The 18,308-nt window shown below is 42.9% G+C and overlaps 1 protein-coding gene across 7 annotated transcripts in view; it reads right to left on the reverse strand.

Annotated features, from left to right (window-relative positions):
• ZFPM1 (zinc finger protein, FOG family member 1) overlaps positions 1 to 18,308 on the reverse strand; it is a 312,656-nt gene that overhangs the window by 81,172 nt on the left and 213,176 nt on the right. For all 7 annotated transcript variants that reach the window (XM_068260644.1, XM_068260645.1, XM_068260648.1 and 4 more), the window contains one exon: positions 13,752 to 13,853. In XM_068260644.1, coding sequence (XP_068116745.1) covers positions 13,752 to 13,853 — 102 coding nt within the window. The remainder of the gene's footprint in view (positions 1 to 13,751; positions 13,854 to 18,308) is intronic.

The raw sequence follows: 18,308 nt of genomic DNA on the forward strand, positions 1-18,308 counted from the left end.
AGCTCGTAAAGTCATATTCAATACATGGATTTATCCCAGTGCTCCTTCAGTGTGGGATGTGAAAGAAGAGTTACTTCATCTATTTAGACAAAACAAATTGGAGGCCATAATATATATAAAGACAAGAAAACCAAAAGCTTTTTCAAAACTTGGAAATATTTTATCCTGATGTCCTCTTCCCAAAAAGAAATAGACAAAGTAATGACTCCCTTCATAGATACTAAATGGTACCTGGTGGAGAAACTATTAGGCACACTAGGCAAATTGGAAATACAATGCAGTTAATTTTTTTTCATGGTTAAGTCTAAATAACCAGAGATGACTAGGGGAAGGGAGGGGGACAATAGGACTTTTTCTATGTAATGGCTCAGTGGTTTCTTCTGTTCTGAGATGACAAGACACATTAGATAAATGAGAGAGCAATTGGAACCATATAATTGTATGTCTATTTGCATGTGTAATTTGACCACTGTAGTATATTCTTTTGAAGAAGATTTTGTACCTATTGTACATGTTGTGGATGAAAATTTTGAAAAGCCAATAAAATTTTGTTATAATACAACTGTTAAAACTCAAAAATAATTCTTAGCAAAATGTAGCCTCCAAAGAGAGCCTAATTAGTGGCGGAAAAAAACAATATATAGATCATTTCAGTTTTTATAAGTAGTGATAAAGTTATTGGCGAATGAATGGGAGGTGAAAGTTGCTCGGATGCATAACGTTAACAACCCTGTGAGCTGACGTGGTTAAAACACACAATAAATTAGCAAGCCCACATAATGATAATACTTCAGTTTTAGGTCACGTCTGGTGAAATGGGTATTACCCTAGTTTGTTCATTACAATTGCCAGTAAAATATGTATTTGTATAGTGGTCTGGAACAAATTGGTACTTTATAATCCAATATACTAATACTATCTGCCTCCATTCCCCTCCCCCTCAAATAAAGTGTGAAAAATCCAGCAGAAAGTATGGGATCCCCTAACAATAACTGCAGCTGGTATACAGATCAGAGAATTCAAGTGGAGAGGTCCTATTAGCAGAGTCCAAGACATTTATAAAGTTATCCAGAACTCTACCAACCGGAGGTCAGTGTGGGGAGGAGTGGCGTACTTAAGGAGCTATGGGCCCCAGTGAAAGTTTTACATTGGGCCCCTCCAAGCACTCTATACATAACAATTGATATGGTGCACCAGAACCTGCCAAGGACAACCACAGTGTCTGAGGTACGAGAAGGGGATGAGGAACAGTTTGGTTTTGATCACTACTATTTATAGAAGTGATCATTACCAGCATGGAACCAATAAAGAGCCAATACTGCAGTTGAGGGAGGGCCCCTCTGGCCAAAGGGACCCGGTGTGGTAACATGCATGCCTTATTGCTGCGCCACTGGTGGAGCGCTATAGGGGTGTGCCCTTATTTTGCAGAGCAGCAAGCAGCGGACACCACTTGCAAAAACTCTGAGCGCCAGTCCTCTTCGCTTCCACAGCTACCTGTTGCATACTCGTACAGGTCGTAAAAAAGTGTCACCTGACCCGCATCAGGTCACATGCACACATCAGGAACTGTATAGAGCCGATGCAGCAGAGCAGCAGGCAGGAAGTGAAGTGTCACCTGACCCACATCGGGTCACATACGCACATCAGGAGCTGTGTAGAGCGGGTGCAGCAGAGCAGCAGGCAGGAAGTGACGTGTCACCTAACCCGCATCGGGTCACAAACACACATTGGTAGCTGTATAGAGCAGATGCAGCAGAGCAGCAGGCAGGAAGCGCAGATGACCGCGCCCGCAGCTTTTGGAAATGGCTCTAGCTGTGTGCTGCTCTGCATTTGCTCCGTGTGGGACGTTAGCATTATATTTAGGCCCGGTTGCTCGAATTTTCAAGCAACCAGAAACTACACATATCCAGAATCGTGCAATCCCCCGCATGTGTTGGTTAGCCGAATCTTTACTTTATTGCAAGTCTTCAGCATTCACCAAAATCAACAGTATTTGGTGGACTGATCCTGAAATGAGGCGTAAAATGGTCATTCTCTGAGTTAGTTTCAGGGAACATGGATATCGACTGTAATCAGCAATCTCTGTTCATGTGACTCTTTGCAAGTACGTCGGCTTATGTGTTTGCACAGGCGTGTACATGTGCGATAGGTTCCCCATATCTCCCTGGGATGTTTTTAGCACAGAACGTGCCAGTAGAAATCTCCAGCACTGCATCTCTCATCAGCAATTAATCAACGGAGCCGATTAGCTAATCTGCTGAACTTTGCATGTGTCAGTTTAGTCATCAATTGAGTCCACAGGGGAGTTCCGCGTGACCCTGTCCATCAGACTGCTTCATAGGATAAAAGATTATCTTGATGTGTACATGGAAGAGATGGCCATTTTGCTGAGCTCTATGTGTGATACAGTGCAACCAATTATAATACGCGAAACTAACAACATCACTGGACCATGAGAGATAAACTTGGTCAAGACAGAAATCAGTCAGCACTGTGCATAGACTCCTCTTAATTCCAACATTTGTGGTTCAATGTATGGACACTTTCTCTTAAGGCCCGTACCCACTACACAATCTTTTCACAGATTTTTTCGAGTGACAAGCGACCATTTCCGCATTTTTGCATCTTGGATACAGGCGCGCAATTACACAGACGTTTGGCGACACACGTCGATAACGACCGCCACAACGGATCAGATCTTTATGATCCTCGATAACTCTGCGTAAAGTTGGTGTTCCCGTTCAAGCCCGTCATGTGCACCTGCCCACAGGAAGATGGACCGGGGAGCACTCGTCATCGAGGGACGTCACTAGGATCCAATATCCTGAGTCGTATTCAACTTAAGGGTAGCTTAAAGAGCTTTCAATTGAAGATGTCAGTTAAGCTACTCCCAATGATTTCTATGACTCCAGCTATAAAGGTAAAAACATTAGACCCATCAAATCTCAATTCTGTTTCAGGGGTTGCCATATAACTGGTACTCTTTACCACATATGGTGGACAGGCTTGAAGGCCGCCAAATTTTGTGAAAGGATCACTGCTCTTTCAAGTGTTGTACTAAATTCTTCAATTCTTATGAACGACTCGGTACTTCTCTTGGGCCATAAAGCTATCTAGATTTAAAGAGAACCCGAGGTGGGTTTGAAGAATATTATCTGCATACAGAGGATGGATCTGCCTATACAGCCCAGCCTCTGTTGCTATCCCAAACCCCCCTAAGGTCCCCCTGCACTCTGCAATCCCTCATAAATCACAGCCACGCTGCTGACAAACAGCTTGTCAGAGCTGGCTGTGTTTATCTCTTTAGTGTCAGTCTGCTGCTCTCCCCGCCTCCAGCAGAACTCCAGTCCCCGCCTGCATCCCTTCCCTCCCTGCTGATTGGAGGGAAGGGACGGGGGCAGGGACCGGAGCTATGCAGGAGGCGGGGGAGCAGCTGAGACTGACACTACAGATGTAAACATAGTCTCACAGCAAGCCTGTGATTTATGAGGGATTGCAGAGTGCAGGGGGACCTTAGTGGGGTTTGGGATAGCAACAGAGGCTGGGCTGTATAGGCAGATCCAGCCTCTGTATGCAGATAACATTCTTTAAACACACCTCGGGTTCTCTTTAAAAAAATCCACAACACAGGTTAGTCCAATACATAGCTGTAGAAGCCAAAACCTTAAGGGCTCGTTTCCACTATAGCGAATCCGCATGCGGGCACTGCATGCGGATTCGCTTACTTAATGTTAGTGGATGGGGCTGTTTCCACGTGTGCGGCGGCGTTTTTCGGTGCGGGGAAAATCTGCACGACAGGGTCGTGCAGATTCGCGTGCGGCAGGAATGCGGGCGAATCGCCGCTAATGTATTTAATAGGGAAATCGCATGCGGCTTTGTCATGCGGATTTCCCCGCGATTTCGCATGAAAGCCAATGGAACTTAACACAGGCAGTGACATGGTTAAATTCGCATGGCTCCTTGCCATGCGAAATCGCATGCGAAATCGCGGGGAAATCCGCATGGAGAAACGCAGCCGCATGCGATTTCTTCAGCGGTGGAATCCAGGCGATTCCGCACCGCTACAGTGGAAACAAGCCCTAAAGGGAATCTGAGACAACTAAAGGTAGCCATACACTGGTCGATTGCCACCAGACCAATAGATAGAGCCCTCTCTGATCTAATCTGCTCAGAGAGGGATCTATTGGCTGCCCATACACTGCACACAGATTTTGAATTGATTTCAGCATGAAATGGATTCACAATCTGTGGAGCTGCCGCTGCAGCAGCAATACATTACCTCTCTGCTGGCACGAGTCCCCGCTGTGCCTTCTGTCCACACTGGGCATTTTCCCTTTACTTCCTGTCTCCTCCTGTGACCAGCGGAAGTTCAAACAGTAGAGGGTGCTCTATTGTTTGAATGTCCCCTGACAGGACGGGACACGAAGTAAAGAGAAGATGGCCAGCCAGAGAAGGGACAGCGGGTGTTCGCGCCGGCAGAGAGGTAATGTATTGCTGGGTTGGTCATCGGAAAATCGAACACCGCTATAGATGCGCTCCTGACCCGCCGGAAAACGAGATACATTTTCCGCCGGGACAGCTTGACGGGATCGATAGATTTCGGGTGGAAATCGGTCGATCAGTCAGCGTTTGCGTTATCAATTTAACAGCAGATTTGATCACAGTGATCGAATCTGCTGTATATCGGCAGGAATTCAACAGTGTATGGGAACCTTAATATGGGGATATTTATACTTACCTGGGTTTTCCTCTAGATCCGCAACAGAGCAGCCGGCGAGGAAATCCACGCAACTGGGCTGGAGGAAGCCCAGGGTACGTATTAATACCGCCATATTAGTAGTCTCAGGTAATGACCTCTAGCTGGAGAACTCCAACCCTATTGTTTCCCTTATGACAAAACATTCATGACACTATGATCTGCAAAAAAATCAACGCCACGTTGAGGGATACGATGCCCATATTCAAACTAATCTGGCATCCTCTGCTGGACTGGAGGGATAAAAACAAATGGCCAACTCTTCATTCTACTTATACTGGATATAGCTGGGCCCTCATTCAATTCATTTTTTCTCCTATTTTTCATCTTCTGTTTTTAGCACTCTGCCTGCTGGTGGCTTAAAAAGCATTTTATTGATAAAGTGTGAAAATTTCAACTAGGAGAAAACGTGAATTGCATATGGCCCCTTGTTTTCTTAATGGGTGCTTTGTATATGCTGTATATTTTTCCATGATTGATGTTTCTTGAACAATATTATCTTGAAAAAGTCTGTGTTTACTTTTCCTTTTTTATTAAATATGATAAAAAAAATATTATTCGCCTTGCGTACAACGCTTACATTCTAACGCTGTTACCCATTGTTATTTTGCTAATGACAATCACAGTTTTTTCTTGCTTGCTGGTGGCTTAAAAGGCATTTTATTGGTAAGATGTGAGAATATCACCTTGGACAAAATGTAGGAGAAAAAGTATATTGGATTAGGCCCACTGGCTCTTCCTCAGGCCTTAAAGCAAACCTGACGTGAAAATAAACTTATGAGAAAATAAATTGTATGTGTGGTACAGCTAATGTTGGGTACACACGATACGTTTTTCCGCTCGATTTTCCACCCGATCATTTTTTCTGCTCGATTCTCTTATCTTCCGCTCGTTTTTCTTATCTTTTTCCATTCACTTCTATGAAAAATCGAGCTAATAAGCGATCAGAAGGAATATCGGACATGTTGGAAATTATCTAGCGAACTCATCTATCGGGGGTAAAAACGTATGGTGTATTCCCAGCATTAGAAATAGTAGCAAAGAAAAAAGTCACATGTTGTATTCCGGTACAGGAAGAGTTAAAAAAAACTTCAGTTATCTATGCAAATAAGCTTTTCTGAGCTTTTCAACCCACTTGTTTTCTGAAGCATGTAAAAGTGGAGCTGAACTCTTGCACAGGACAGAAGGAAAACAGAGAGAAATGCACCCTGTATGCATTTACAGAGTTTAGCCTGTCTAATTCCCCCTCTTCTGTGACTAATCACACATGTAATTTAATCTCTCCCATGTGTCAGCTGACTGCCCCGGCAGATAAGGTAATTTGAAAACACAGGATGTTAACAATATGTCTGCTTTCATGAAAACAGGAAGTAGAAACACAGGGGATTTATTTTAGGATTTGTATCAGCTGTAACAAATAAATGTTTTTCTTTAGGCTGCTTTCACAGTTGGACGTTGCGGTCTGACGTTAGAGCAGCCTGTAACGGAACCCAACGCACAGCAATGACAAATCAATGGGCTGTTCACAGTGCCCACATTGCGTTAGAGTACAACGCTGCACGCTAAATGCAAGTGCAGCTTGCTGTGCGTTATACTCGTACGTAGCTGCACATGCTCAGTACTGTTTTGTTGTTTTTGCCGCATGCGCCATTTTCGTCCGATAGTATGCGTCAAAAAGTATGCATCACAGACGCATCAAGAGACGCATAACGCAGCTCTAGATAACGTCCAACTTCAAAGCTCACATGCGTTGCGTTAGGGGCACGTTATGCGACTTTAACGTCGCATCTAATGCAACGTCTTAGTGGGAAAAAGCCCTAAAGGTTATTATGCTGTTGTGTATCTTTTAGAGATGAGAGGAAGTTCTGAGTTCAGTTCTGCTTTAAACAGCAAAGAAACAGTGAGAAACAGCTTGAGACAAGACAAGGTTTTACCGCAGGAGACTTCAAAGGGCCATGATTTCTGCTTTGCTTTATAGCTTAAAAGACAGAGTGTGATACTCGTTTCTTTGCTACTAATGTTCTATTCCTTATCCGTACTACACACAGAATGCATTATATCATAAGTTGGGTTTTTTTTTTCGCTTCGGTTTAAATGACAGTATCTGACTACAAATCAGAATATATGACAATAGCTCCACAAAATCCACAATCCATCTTGGTCAACATAAACCGCAGGAAAAGTGACAACCCTCCAGGCAGTCAGTATAAGGGAGCAGACATCGTACGCCATCTGATCAGAAAAGGGAGTGAAGCTCACACTACCCATGCTTGGACATTGGCAAGATCGAGAATTAGTGTTTAGGCAGTGAGGTTATTTGATCAGCACACTGTAAATACAGCCGCCATAAGTCAGTGTGCCACTTGTAGTATAAACTCGGCACCTGTCCAGCATGGGGGGGGGGGGGGGCTATTATTGCGCTGTGATGTCATAATACATGCATTAGCCTGGCTTGATGAATGTGCCCAGTCTCCCAGAACACAGCACTAATTCAGATGGCACAGAGCTGGCTTTCCATATCGTTTCCTAGGCTCTTCCAGGGTAAACACTGAGCAATTGTTTAACAGCTTCACAGACTAAATAAACAGCCCAGCAGTGAGGCAGGAAAACAGGGAACTGGCATCAGTTTCCATAAAACCTGAACTCCAGGTTCAGAAAAAAACAATAAAAAAAAGAGCCTTTGTTGCCTACAGCAACAAAACATTTACAATATAAAATAAAAGTATATACAAATAACTTTGAGGCCCCTTTCATACTGCCTTGTTTTTAATGCGCTGTGTTAATGCACGGTAACGCTTGGCAAAGTTTATGGGGACTTTCATACCTGTGCTTTGGGATGCGCTGCGGAGGAAGTGTCATTTTTGATGCTCAGCTGCCGCAAGCACATTCATGCATTGTCAGACATCTTCAGCAGCGACGCCTGCCGAAGAGGAAGTCATGTAAGTCTATGGCGACAGATATTTTAGAAGCAGCCGCTGCACGTATTCATGTCACGCATGTGCGGAAGCGTATTTTGTCAATAAACATCCATGCAATTCGTTTTTTCAACCCCCAGGAAGGGAGCGCTAGAGAGTCTCACTTCCTGCTTGGCCTACTGCCAGACGGGGATTACCGTGTGTTATTGTGGAAATCCCTCGAAGGCGGTTTATGCTGTTGCAGTGCGACCCCTTCATCGCACCACAAAAAAACCCCCAACCCCCAGTGTGGAACCGGCCTAAAGGAAACCTGGGTTGAAAGAAGTGCATGCATTTATACTTACCTGGGGCTTCCTCAAACCCCATGTAGGCCATGGGCTCCCTCGCTGTCTTCCTGGGCAGCTCCGCCCTCCAGCAGTCAGCTCTGGTAGTTGCTGAATACTGTGCATACGTGGCCCTGTCCACACTCCTGTGACCATTCTGCACTTGTGCAGTTACATTCTTAGCGAACTGGGAATGTGCAATAATGGGGAGGTTCACAGGGCTTGGATCGTGCATCCCCCAGTGGTTCACAGCGGGGCCAGTCTGGGAATTTACTGGGCCACACTGTGGGAGAACGGAGCTGCCTGAAAGGACTAGCAAGGGAGCCCACGGCCTACATGTGGCTGGGGGAAGCCTTAGGCAAGTATAAATGCTTGCACTTCTTTAATCTCAGGTAAACACTAAAGAGGAACTGTAGTGAAAATAATAAAATTGCTTGTTTTTTTTACAATATTCATTCATAAATGATTTAGTCCGTTTATTCTTTATATTCTCACAGAAGGTGACATACATAGTCCCGTCAGGGGCAGCTCTACAGAATGTTTGTTTCTGAGAGCTCCGAATCCAGTGAAAATAATAGCTAAACAGCCAAGCAACACTGGGAGGGTGGGGTTATATACCAATATACAGCAATTTATAGATATAGGAAGGGTTTCTGGTGCAGAAGCCAGGATAATTACCATAAAAGTGGGTATCCTGAATCATTTACCACATTCAAGTATATAATTTACCACATTCGAGTATGTGTATAATACGTGTGTGTGTGTGTGTGTGTGTGTGTGTGTGTGTGTGTGTGTGTGTGTGTGTGTGTGTGTGTGTGTGTGTGTATACCTGATACAGGTATCTAAAAAAAGAGATCAGGAAACCAGCTATTGAACGCTCAACAATCTGGTTGTTATGGTGACCTTTTGCAGTTAGTACTTAGAATCACATGCCTCGTGTATGCAGCCAGTGGTATCACCGGAAGTCAGAACACCTTATCAGCATACTCATTTTGGGTCAGTGCTACAAAAAGTAAAGTAATAGAAGACAGCACATCACCGTGACAATCAGTAGGTTTTTTACTTTTTACGTTTTAATTGATATTTTTGAAACAGGTGATTAAAGGCAGTTTTAAAGGACAACTGTAGCAAGAGGGCTATGGTGGTCGCCATATTTATAAATACCAGTCACCTGGCAGTACTGCTGATCCTCTAGACCCGGAACAAGCATGCAGCAGATCAGGGGTTTCTTACATTATTAAGATCAGGCAAATGCTTGTTTCTGGTGTAATTCAGACACTACTGCAGATAGATCAGCAGGTCTGCCAGGCAACTGGTATTGTTTAAAAGGAAACAAATATTACAGTCTCCATATTCTACTCACTTCAGGAGTGCTGATCTTTCAGCTGAGGTCCACTTTGAGGCAAAGCAGTGAAATAATAAATTGCCTATTTACACCAATTTTAAAGTGCCCTTCATATTCACACATACAGAACAGAGCAAGTTGTTATTTTTCATCAAGTCTTACATCATAAATATATCACGCTATGCTGCGTTGCTGTCACCTAACAGTAGTGTCCTCGTGTTGCATCGGAGTACGTGCCCTGTGCTTCCTATCTGACCGTCCACTTCCTGTTTATGTTATCTAGCAGAATTCCAGAGCATTCCAGTGCAGCTGCATCAGTGCCGTACAGTTCCGCACAACGAGGTCACGTATGGGGCTACATCCTGCAACCTGATCAAATCTCTGCACAAAGAATATCAATGAAATGGGCTGTAGTGCCAAAGATGGAAATAAAGGAATGCCTAATCATGGCGTTTACGTATTAACTACATCATATGATGCTCCAAAAAGTGGAACCAAAGTAGCTCACTATCTAGTCCCTGCCATAGTCATAGTCTAATGCCCTGCAATGTAATTATTTATATAGCAGTGACATCTTCTGCAGCTGCACGTTACAGAGTACCTAGTCATGTCACTAACTGTCCTCAGAGGAGCTCACAATCTAACCCTACCACAGTCAGTCTAATATCTCACCATATTATTATTATTATTATGTATTTGTATAGCATCGACACCTTGTGCAGCACATTAGAGTACATAGCCATGTCACTCACTGTCCTCAGTGGAGCTCCCAATCTAACCCTACCATAGTTATAGTGTAATGTCCTACCATGTTATTATTATTAAGTATTCATATAGCACTGACACCTTCTGCAGCACTTTACAGAGTACATAGCCATGTCACTAACTGTCCTCAGTAGAGCTCACAATCTAACCCTACCACAGTCATAGTCTAATGTCCTACCATATTATTATTATGTATCTGTATAGCACCGACACCTTCTGCAGCACATTGGAGTACATAGCCATGTCACTGACTGTCCTCAGAGGGGCTCACAATCTAACCCTACCATAGTCATAGTGTAATGTCCTACCATATTATTATGTATTTATATAGCAGATGAGGCACTGCGCAGTAGAGCAGACCTGATCAAGTTCAGCTATTTCAGCTGGAACCCGAGTGGAGAGCCGCTGACAAACATCCAATAAGAAGATCTTCAAGAATCACAGTGCTGGATCCCCTCTGCTGGATGGGGGAAGCCTCTAGGATCCAGAGGCTTCTCCCTTCCAAGGTAAGTGCCACTGGGGGCAATTTTTATCTCACAGGTTCACTTTAAAGGGTTCCAGGGTTCACCCAAGGTTAATGTAATTTCAGTTACTGTATTTTACATTAATACAGAATTCATGGTATGCATATAGAGTGAGGCATCATACTGTATTAGCCAGGCCTATTTTTTACATTGAGTCTAAAGCATCAGAAGGCACACTTATCCAGCATCAGCCAATCCCTGTCGGTGCCGGATAACCCAGACTCTACTGTACTAATATTGGCTCTGTCCATACAATGCAAAAGGAAGAGGGAAACATAGGTAGGTAAGGTATAGGTCTTTTGTCTGGGGAAGACTACAGGAGGGAGAGGAAAGAGGAAGGATTAGGAACCATTTTATATCCAAGTCAATCCATTGTTGAGATTGCCATCTGTGAACGTGTTCTATTCTCCGGATTCTACATTTGAGGCACATTCTATTTAAGAATTTGATCTCATAGTCTTGCTGTGATTTCCTCCACATTATATGTGAACTATAACCGTTGAACAACCGCGTTGATAAAAAGGTATAACCCTACTTTCCCAATATATAGACATCAAGCATCTACTAGAAAATAATAGGCTGGCTGATGAAAATGTAGTTTAAAGTGAGGAAAAAAATGGAGGCTGCATTATTTATTTCCTTTTAAACAATCCCAGGTTCCTGGCATCCTGCTGATCTCTTTAGTAGGGATGAGCAATGAGATGCAAATACTTCCAAAATTATGCAAATTTTTATGCAAATATATACAGCTTGAAAAAGGACCAATCAATTTAAACCAGGGTTTAAATTGATTGGTCCATTTTCAAGCTGCATATATTTGCATTCAAATTTGCATATATTTGCATCAACTCATAATAATTTGCATATCTGTGATCATTCCTACTCTTTAGCTGCAGTAGTGTCTGAATCAAATACCTGAAACAAGCAGATAATCCAGTCACACCCGAGTCAGAGCACCTGATCTGCAGGCTTGTTCAGGGGGTATGGATAAAAGTATTAGAGGCAGGCTAGCCAGGCAATTGGTATTGTTTAAAAGGAATAAATAAATATGGCAGCCACTATATCCGCCTACCTTTAATTATACATTTTACTAGTTGCCTGGCTATCCTGCTGCACCTCTGCCTCTAATACTTTTGACCACAGACCATGAACCAGCATGCAGATCAGAGGTTTCTGACTGACATTTGACTAGATTAGCTGCATGCTTGTTTCAGGTGTGTGATTCACACACCACTGCAGCCAAAGTCAGGAGGACTGCCAGGGGACTGGTATAGTTGAAAAGGAAATAAATATGACAGCCTCCAAATCCCTCCCACTTTAAGTGTTCTTTATGCTTAGGGATACATTTGCCCAATACACATAGGAATATATCCATGAGGATCTCCAAATCAGTATAAAGTTATCATTTGAGTGACTTTTTCTCCAGAAATTCTAGACTAAAGGACATTTCCAGCTCAAGGGTAGAGGTAAGCCTGCCTATTCTCAGTCCCCCCCAAAAAGTTCTTACTGTGAGTGCAGATTCCTGCATTCCCAGACCCACTCATGTACAAACCCTTTGGCAGCCCCACAATGTTCCAATGCAAGCTTTTACCACCTAATGGTGTTCCCAGTCTTTGTAAAGTGATGGCCAAGAGCAATGTTCTCCCCACTTACTCCGCCCGCTGTGTGACATCACTCCTGTAAAGCTCCATGGGCCTCCGCCCCCCTGCATAGCAACAGAATATGTCAAGCTAGCAAGGCGTCTGTAAAGACTCAGCTCTGCAATCTCGTTTGAGGCACGAGGAATAGTATAGAACCCCTTATGGACGGTGAACTAGCGAAGAACTAATAGGACAGAAACTTATAACTGACCTTAAGGTGGGTACACACGAACAATTTGAGATTAATTTGTGTTGCTTGCCGAGATAGAATTCGATCCTTCGAGTGACATTCCAGCACCCCAGTATTGTATAGACATGTTGCTAGGCAAAGGACAAGCTAAGCTATCTGTCTCTATTATTACCCTGAAACCTAACATGCGTCCATATCGACTATGACCACCTATAGCCAAGAACACTGTACAGCTCAGACAACAGAAGGTGTTAGAGTTATTGATGTAGGTTGTGTGTGTGGCTAGTGGGTGGAGTAGAATAGTTTTAGCATAAAATATTTCCGCTGGTAATATTATCGTGTGCAGGCAGTGCAGAACAATATTACTGGCACAAATGGCGGTCGAGTACTGCACGCATTGTGCAATAAGTGCGACCCGCAGTACAAGCCAGGCATTAGCGTTGCTATGGTAGCCTGTGTTAGGATACTTGCTGTGTGTGTTACGATATCGATGTTAGTGTTACCCATGTACTGCAGCTTGCGGTAATTGAGCAGCATGCAGTACTCTACTGGCATCAGCACCAGTAACATTTTTATCACGGTCCCCATGGTCTGGGCCCCATGTGTATGTTTTTAATACTTTTATTCCTTTATCGAATCCCTACCTCTTAAATAAACGGTTACAGAGTGGCATTCTGTTTGCATGTTATGTTAATATCCTGGTATTGGACTGGTTCCAACCAAGGCATTGGAAAGCTTTTGGATTTCTGGCAGACTGCTGCTTGGTTCTTGGATTGATGAACACAATTCATACAACCTTATAATGTGGGTTGTTGGCAGCTGGTAAGCCCCTTATCAACTTTTGGGTGATGGTGATCACAGGAATGCATATAAGGCTCAAGTACCACCATGGTGAAGTTTTAAGAGACTGTTTATCCCCTTTAATTATGATGACCTGCGCTGATATTTTGATTTGATTATTTGTGGACTTTGAACAGTGTCTTCTCTCAGCAGCGGTCTACTATTGGCGCTGATAGAGCTTTTTTCAGTACCAGTAATGTTGTTGTGAGGTTTGGTGCCTGACCGCGTTTGTGCAAGAGGCCCAAGATCGCCAATGAAACAGCATTGCAATGCTAATATAGCAGAGTATCAGTGAAATGGTTTTACCGATACCCTAAGTGTGGACATTCCCTCGCACCAAATGTAACAGCTGGGGAATAGTTATCATCTTAATGATTATACTTCGTGAAACATCTTTAATTTTACTCTAATGGAATTTCAAACAAATCTCCCTCCATTAAAAAGAGCACTCACCTGGTCCGTTCCACTGCTTTGGCTCCGCTGAATCCTCCGGGCTTTCGGGACTCTGCGATTCCTTGTAATTCATATTTTCTTCACCGTCTGGAGTCTCACTTTCTGCATTAAGAAAACGACAAATGCTTAACTACCGTTACAGATATTACATAAAAATGCATTTCATTAGACAAGAATGCTGGCAAAACAGCTGGGAATTACCATGCAGAATGGTCCAAGAAGTGTTAAAAAGGCCCTGTAGTGACATATAGCAGAATGAAGTACATTATTCAGGATACCCACTTTTCCAGTAATTTTCCTGGTTTCAGCATCAGAAGAACTTCCTATATTTATATATTGCTGTAGCCCCAACCTATGCAGAATTCTCTATGCAGGTATATTTTGTACTGGCTTTGGAATTCTCAGAAACAAACATTTCGCAGAGCTGCAATTGACAGAATTAAGGGCTGGTTCAGACGGACGCTTGCGGAGCGTTTACCGCAAGCGTTCGGAACGTCGCGGTATATTTTGTACTGGCTTTGGAATTCTCAGAAACAAACATTTCGCAGAGCTGCAATTGACAGAATTAAGGGCTGGTTCAGACGGACGCTTGCGGAGCGTTTACCGCAAGCGTTCGGAACGTCGCGGTAAATGCTCCCATTCAAGTGAATGGGAGCGTTTAAACCAAGCTTGTGCGCGCGTTTACACGATCGCGGCGTTCGGGTCCCGATTTGCACTAGTGTTCGAGCTGCCCCTGGAAGCGACATGTAGCTTCCAGGGGGCGGCCAACCGCGACGGCTAATATCCCCCTAGGGGAAGAAAAACCGCGACTGCATCGGAACGCGACGCGAAGGCTACTGAAAGCCTGACAGCCGCCGCAACGCCCCCAAACGCGACGCCACGCAGACGTTCGTCTGAACCAGCCCTAAAGAGGTTACCAAGTGTGATACATTTCAGAATGTAAATCAGGGTAAGGAAAGATTTTAGAAGGGGCAAAAAAGATTTTTACATTAAAACGAAGCTATGGAAAAAAAAAAAAAAAAAAAAAAAAAAGAAGGAAAACACTTTGTAATCAAATCAATGATAGTCTCATCTACATGGTACAATTTTCCATTAGATAGATCTAATAAGAAATTGCATCATGTGTAGACATCCAAATTGTTTTAGATCAATTTTGAGATAGATTTTGCTTTGATAAGTACCCAAAATTGCAATCAGATTCGACCGGTTGGAAATCATCTATTAGATCCGATCTGACGGAAAATTGTACCGTGTAGATGAGGCTTAAGATCCACCTGCTGTCTGAGGTGGTCTACCTTTGGTGAGCACAAGAGAAGTGGTGCAGTGTTGTGGACACAGAAGAAGAGGCTTGTATGTGGCACCTGACACCCTGGTGGAGTGATGGAAGTCTAGTTGCTACAGTAATGCACAACGTGTAGTTCTTTCTCTGCATAGATTGACAAGTAGATAGGCGCAGTGAGTTCTGGAACATATATTACAAAAAACTCACTGACAACAGGTAAATCACACCTTTTTGAGCAACTAACACGGGTCAGCCCAACCTTGCCAGTCACACCCCTGCCCTGCACTATTTCATAAGGCACTTGCGACTATGAAAGACGTGCACCATAGACCTTACCAAGCGGTGACCAGGTCTGTTTCTTTATAAGTGTCAATCCGCATAAAACATTGATGAATGCAGTACTTCTATTTTCAGAAATACCAAACACTTTCTGAAAAGTGCGGTTACTTTAACCTGATCATCACCGTCATAAATGTACCGATAAGAAAAGTCTTTATAATTCTGTTTAGATTCTGTATTTTTCTGCTCAGCGCTCCATTTGCCCCTTTATTAATAGGCCCCTGTGAAGTGCCAGTCATTTTATTTTCAATGGAGGAAATGGCAAGGGTATTTAAAAGGAACCTGAAGCAAGAGGTATAAAGAGGCTTCCATATTTATTTTATTTAAACGATACCAGTTGCCTGGCTGTCCTGCGGATCTTTTTGGCTGCAGCAGTGTCTGAATCACACACCTGAAACAAGCATGCAGAAAATATTGCCAGGGTTTTGTCAGAAACACCTGATCTGCATGCTTATTCAGGGTCTATGGATAAAAGCATTAGAGGCAGAGGATTAGAAGGACCGCCAGGCAACTGGGGTTATTTAAAATTAAATAAATAAGCCAGCCTCCATATATCCCTTTCATGTTAGGTATCTGAATTCAGACCTCAAATTGGTGTATATAGAAATTGTTTTATATATTTCCAGTGATTCTTTATGTTTGCCAAACAAAATTGGTTACAGAAGTACTGGACACATTAAACTTTCCCTTCCTGCCCAGGTTTAGGGATTCAGGTGAATACTGCTGGCAAATAACAGTTCATTTTCCCAGAATGTCCTGGTTTTTTATATTAGATGCTTTAAGAGATCTCTAATTATTTTTTTACCTATAATTTATGCTGTACACATCCAAAAATCTCTGTTAAGTAATATTAAGTTGTGCTAGTTTGTGTTTGCCCTGGTCCCGGAAAGACCGAGAGTGATTGGTCTGCAGGTTGTGGTGGTAAGGCTCCAAGGCGTTTCTGTTAAGCAGCTCAGGGGTTAATAAGGCCAGGTCTTTTTCAGTCAGACTATCCCTAGCAACTGGCTGATAATAATTCTCCCCATTAACAGCAGTTGAAGATGGCGTGATAAGGCTATCAGCCTATGACAGTGCCTGTGATTAGTGCACAAAGTGCATGTTTGCATATAGCCCTGGCATGATAACCAGCAACAGCGGAGATCGATACGGCCCATAAAAGACGACGTCAGGATTATTAATAGCTGACCCGAGAGGATGATTAACATCGGATCGATGGGGATTAAAACCGCACCCCGAAAAGACATGTTCAAAGAAAACACAGTATGTAAACTAGCGGGGTTGGCGAGTTACAACAGAAAAGGAGGCACTGTGCCACTTGGTGAAGATCAACAACGGTTTGTATGGGAACGGTTTTAAATGCTTACTAACCAGCCCAATGGCGTTTATTAGCTGTAACGGATTCAAAGAACAGAATGAACTGGCTTTAAATAAGCTTTGTGTAGTAAGTACAAAATGTTTCACATATATATATATAAAAAAACAAAAAAGAAATTAAAAAGACAGTACCTGAAAGTTTCTCTTTATTTCTCTATTTCTTCTGGGCGACATCTATGTCTGAACTAAGTAGCATTAGCACAATGATTTACGGGAGGTTTCTACCACAACCACACAATGTAATGAATTTTTGTGCTATCCCCAGCTTTTTCTTTTCAGGAAGCAGTTCTCAAAACCATCATGTGACCTAATATGGAACCTCAATGTAAGTGCTAAAACAACTATACATTTTAATGCTGAAAGGCCAAATTGATATGGTAGAAGCAGGGCACTCCTCTATGTATTTCGGGGTAAAAACATAAAATGCTCACAAATGTCCCCACCCAAGCGTTTTCACAATAGTGGTCCTTTAAATTGCTAATGCAGAATGAAAACTTGGCTAACTGTACCTTTGCTTTTACTGATACCTGGAGTTCTACTGTAACAGGGCTGTTAATTGCAGTGGAGACTGGTATAGGCCAACATTTGGCTGCAATAAAAAAAACAACCATTTCTCTGTGACCAAATAAGACTCTAAACTAACTATGTTCTTTTTAAAGAAAACTTTCCTTTAACGTCTGAAATAGGTATAATACTTCAAACTTTGAAATTTTCTATTAAATCTAGCTAGACCAACTCCAGTCATTGAGGTATGAAGTCCTCACGCAGTTTAGGCACAGCTCAAATTAATTGCTGGGAATGAATCAGGAAAGGTGTGGAACATCAAGTAGAACACTTTTTTCACTCCATCCTAAACACTGGCATGGATATGGTCCTCCAGGACTGGAGTTAGACATTCCTGACCTAGGCTGGACTTCCTGTCATACAAGGGTGAGATGTATCCTAACCCATTACATTTTCCCACATTTGTATGACAACTAGAGACTTTGAAACTCCATAATCATTTTCAATACCTCAATAAAGGTTGGAGACAAATGGCTCTCCTTACAGCACTTTTTCAATTGCAAATTGCTCTATTACAATAGAAAAAGAAAACCAAAAATGCATTTTAAGGTTGAGAATATGTAATACTGCTCTTCGGGCTTTTTTCTCCTTAGCACTTGATTTGGGGGTCAGTGTGGAAAGACTCCACATGGAATGCTGCACCATACGTGATAATGAATGATGATGGATGTTCCACAACTGGAGCAGAAGTAGGCGAGTCCTTGCTGCCCGATATAGGGGATAACCAACTAAAAAGTTTCTTAATGGGGGAAGTGCCTAGAAATGTGGTCATGAGATCAATTCTTCACAATCTCCAAAAGAACATTTGATAGACTATTAAACAGTTTGTGGTCTGGGTGCCGGTGTAGCTTTATGGCTACACGGTTCAAATACTAGTGTTGTCTCAGGTCTGTGATGCTGTTTTTGACAAGTGCTTCAGCAGTTGTACCTGCCACTCACCTAACCACTCCCCTTAAAGCACACCTCACCAGAGGCAAAGCTGCCTAAGGTTAGGACAG

The sequence above is a fragment of the Hyperolius riggenbachi genome, chromosome 11, assembly GCF_040937935.1.
Source record: "Hyperolius riggenbachi isolate aHypRig1 chromosome 11, aHypRig1.pri, whole genome shotgun sequence".
NCBI classification, from domain to species: Eukaryota; Metazoa; Chordata; class Amphibia; order Anura; family Hyperoliidae; genus Hyperolius; species Hyperolius riggenbachi.